The sequence below is a fragment of the Nycticebus coucang genome, chromosome 1 (genome assembly GCF_027406575.1).
Source record: "Nycticebus coucang isolate mNycCou1 chromosome 1, mNycCou1.pri, whole genome shotgun sequence".
In the NCBI taxonomy this organism is placed as follows: Eukaryota; Metazoa; Chordata; class Mammalia; order Primates; family Lorisidae; genus Nycticebus; species Nycticebus coucang.
Window position 1 is genome coordinate 192,528,882 of NC_069780.1, and position 3,770 is coordinate 192,532,651.

General features: G+C 53.4%; 1 protein-coding gene across 1 annotated transcript; it reads left to right on the plus strand.

Annotated features, from left to right (window-relative positions):
- The first annotated feature begins 1,025 nt into the window (after positions 1 to 1,025).
- On the plus strand, positions 1,026 to 3,402 carry LOC128591525 (basic proline-rich protein-like). The gene is given in 5 exon segments (XM_053599066.1): positions 1,026 to 1,163; positions 1,165 to 1,668; positions 1,671 to 2,480; positions 2,482 to 2,586; positions 3,265 to 3,402. Coding segments are annotated over 5 exon segments (1,695 nt in total).
- Positions 3,403 to 3,770: the final 368 nt, after the last annotated feature.

Genomic DNA, 3,770 nt, shown 5'->3' on the forward strand with positions numbered 1-3,770 from the left:
GTATTATTTTTTCCAGGTCTTTAAAGTATCACAGTGGTGCTTTAATAGGGATTATATTAAATTTATATATTGCTTTGGGTAGTATGGACATTTTAACAATGTTGATTCTTCCCAGCCATGAGCATGGTATGTTTTTCCACTTGTTAACATCTTCAGCTATTTCTTTTCTTAGAGTTTCATAGATCTCTTTGTAGAGATCTTTCACGTCCTTTGTTAGGTAAATTCCCAAATATTTCATCTTCTTTGGCACAGAGGACTTAATGAGCAGAATGTCTGTGTACCTGCCCCAGAGCTGCACCTTGCCACCTTCCTTCCCTTGCCAGATAGACCCATGTTCCTTCTGGTCGTTTTCCTCCTCCCAGAACAACTTGCTTTAATATTTCTGGTACTGCTATTTTATTGGTGATCAATTCTTTTGACTTTTTATGACTGTTAGGCTTTACATTTGAAAGTTCTTTTCTCTGGGTATGAGAATGTAGGCTGACAGCTTTTCCTTTAGTGCTTTCTTTAAAAATGTTGCAGCATTGCCTTCTTGTCTGCATTATTTCTAAAGAGAACTTGCTGCCATCGTAACTGTGATGCTCTTCTTGGGATTACTTTTTCCTCTTGCTGCCCTTAAGAGTTCCTTTTATTATTGTTTTTTTTTTTTTTTTTTGTAGAGACAGAGTGTCACTTTATGGCCCTCGGTAGAGTGCCGTGGCCTCACACAGCTCACAGCAACCTCCAACTCCTGGGCTTAAGCGATTCTCTTGCCTCAGCCTCCCGAGCAGCTGGGACCACAAGCGCCCGCCACAACGCCCGGCTATTTTTTGGTTGCAGTTTGGCCGGGGCTGGGTTTGAACCCGCCACCCTCGGTATATGGGGCCGGCGCCTTACCGACTGAGCCACAGGCGCCACCCTTATTATTGGTTTTAAGCAGTTTCATTACCAAGTGTCTCAGTACTGTTTCCTTTATATTTCTTGTTTTTTATTATCTGTAGATTCTTGAATCTGTGGGTTTTAACAAATTAGGAAAAAAATTGATCATGTATGCCGTCTTCTTTGTTCTTCCTCCACCTCTTACTCCCTGGCCTCTTGCTCCTCCTCCCGCTCCTTCACTCCCTCCTCTTCTCCCTCCTCCTCTTCTCCCTCCTCCTCTCCTTCCTCCTCTCCCTCCTCCTTCTCCCTCCTCCTTCTCTCCCTCCTCCTCCTCTCTCTCCTCCTCTCCCTCCTCTCCCCGCTCCTCCTCTCCCTCCTCCTTCTCTCCCTCCTCCTCCTCTCTCTCCTCCTCTCCCTCCTCTTCTCCCTCCTCCTCCTCTCCCTCCTCTTCTCCCTCCTCCTTCTCTCCCTCCTCCTCCTTCTCTCCCTCCTCCTTCTCTCCCTCCTCCTCCTCTCCCTCCTCCTTCTCTCCCTCCTCCTCCTCTCTCTCCTCCTCTCCCTCCTCTTCTCCCTCCTCCTCCTCTCCCTCCTCTTCTCCCTCCTCCTTCTCTCCCTCCTCCTCCTTCTCTCCCTCCTCCTCCTTCTCTCCCTCCTCCTTCTCTCCCTCCTCCTCCTTCTCTCCCTCCTCCTTCTCTCCCTCCTCCTCCTCTCCCTCCTCCTTCTCTCCCTCCTCCTCCTCTCTCTCCTCCTCTCCCTCCTCTTCTCCCTCCTCCTCCTCTCCCTCCTCTTCCTCCTCCCCCTCCTCCTCCTCTCCCCCTCCTCCTCCTCTCTCTCCTCCTCTCCCTCCTCTCCCTCCTCCTCCTCTCCCTCCTCCTCCTCCTCTCCCTCCTCCTCCTCTCCCTCCTCCTCCTCCTCTCCCTCCTCCTCCTCTCCCTCCTCCTCCTTCTCTCCCTCCTCATCCTCTCTCTCCTCCTCTCCCTCCTCTTCTCCCTCCTCCTCCTCTCCCTCCTCCTTCTCTCCCTCCTCCTTCTCTCCCTCCTCCTCCTCTCTCTCCTCCTCTCCCTCCTCTTCTCCCTCCTCCTCCTCTCCCTCCTCTTCTCCCTCCTCCTCCTCTCTCTCCTCCTCTCCCTCCTCCTCCTCTCCCTCCTCCTCTCTCTCCTCCTCTCCCTCCTCCTCCTCTCCCTCCTCCTCCTTCTCTCCCTCCTCCTCCTCTCTCTCCTCCTCTCCCTCCTCCTCCTCTCTCTCCTCCTCTCCCTCCTCCTCCTCTCTCTCCTCCTCTCCCTCCTCCTCCTCTCCCTCCTCCTCCTCTCCCTCCTCCTCCTTCTCTCCCTCCTCCTTCTCTCCCTCCTCCTCCTCCTCTCTCTCCTCCTCTCCCTCCTCCTCCTCTCCCTCCTCCTCCTCCTCTCTCTCCTCCTCTCCCTCCTCCTCCTCTCCCTCCTCCTCCTCCTCTCCCTCCTCCTTCTCTCCCTCCTCCTCCTCTCCCTCCTCCTTCTCTCTCTCCTCCTCTCCCTCCTCTTCTCCCTCCTCCTCCTCTCCCTCCTCCTCCTCCTCTCCCTCCTCCTCCTCTCCCTCCTCCTTCTCTCCCTCCTCCTTCTCTCCCTCCTCCTCCTCTCTCTCCTCCTTCTCCCTCCTCCTTCTCTCCCTCCTCCTCCTCTCTCTCCTCCTCTCCCTCCTCCTCTCCCTCCTCCTCCTCTCTCTCCTCCTCTCCCTCCTCCTTCTCTCCCTCCTCCTCCTCTCTCTCCTCCTTCTCCCTCCTCCTCTCTCCCCTCCTCCTCTCCCTCCTCCATTCCCTCCTCCTCCTCTCCCTCTTTTAATTTGCTTAGAAACAGTTCGATGTGCTCATGTCCTCCAGCAGGGGTCCCCAACCTTTTTGACACCAGGGATCAATTTCATGGAAGCTGATTTTTCCACAAATCAGGGCAGGAGGATGGGACAGGAAGGGTGGCTCAGGCTGTGATGCTCAGTGGCTTGGTTCCTATCAGGCCACAAACTGGTACTGGTCTGCAGCCCAGGTTAGGGACTGCAGGAGTACAAGCCTGGAACAGTTATCACACTAAGATAGTGGTTTGCAACTGGGTAACTTTTCTACCCAGGAGTCACTTGGCAATGGCTAAAGTATTAGCCATCTGCTGGAGATGTTAGGGTGCTGGTAAACACAGAAATGGTGCAAACTTCTTACAGCAAATCATTACTCAGACCAAGTGTCAGTGGTGCTGAGACTGAAAAGCACTGGTCTAGGCCTAATTTCTGTTTGTGACTTACACAAGGCCTGTCCATGTATTTTGGCCAATCCCAGATGAATTCTGAGTGTTTCCTGTCTGGCTGGCAAGCATGGGCACTCCTCTCAGCCCTCTGTGAGCACCTGGCACAGCGTCCTCTGACACGCGCCGGTGTCCCTGTTCTCAGATTGCAGGTCCCCTGCAGGATGTGCTCAGCAGCTCTCAGCTGCCTGCTCTGCTGGGCCTCTGGACTGCGCTGTGCGCCTGCCTCTCTGTGTGCCAGTCTCTCCCTGTGCGTGGGCCTCTGCCGCACTCTGTAGTGTGAACTCAGAGCCCTGGTGGTTTCTAGGATGCTCACCTTCCACTGCCCAGGCTTGGAGACCTCAGGGAAGTGACCAGGACGAGTACAGGGCCCACCTGGTTGGCTTCTCTCCTCAGGGCCCTCGGCCATCAGGACTTGATGCCTCTTTCTTTACAATGTGTGTTTCATATGTTTGTCTATTTTTTGTTGTTGTTCTTCAGGTAGGAGAATAAATAGAGTCCCATTCCTGACAGGAAGCGGAAGCCTTCCCTTGTGTTTGTTTATGCTAATGTCTTGCAAAGGCGGCTTGTCCCCGCCCTCTGCCCTGTGGTACAGTAAGCTGTCAGCTTGCTCACATATACAACGTAAAAGAAAATTGTACCCTCACTAGT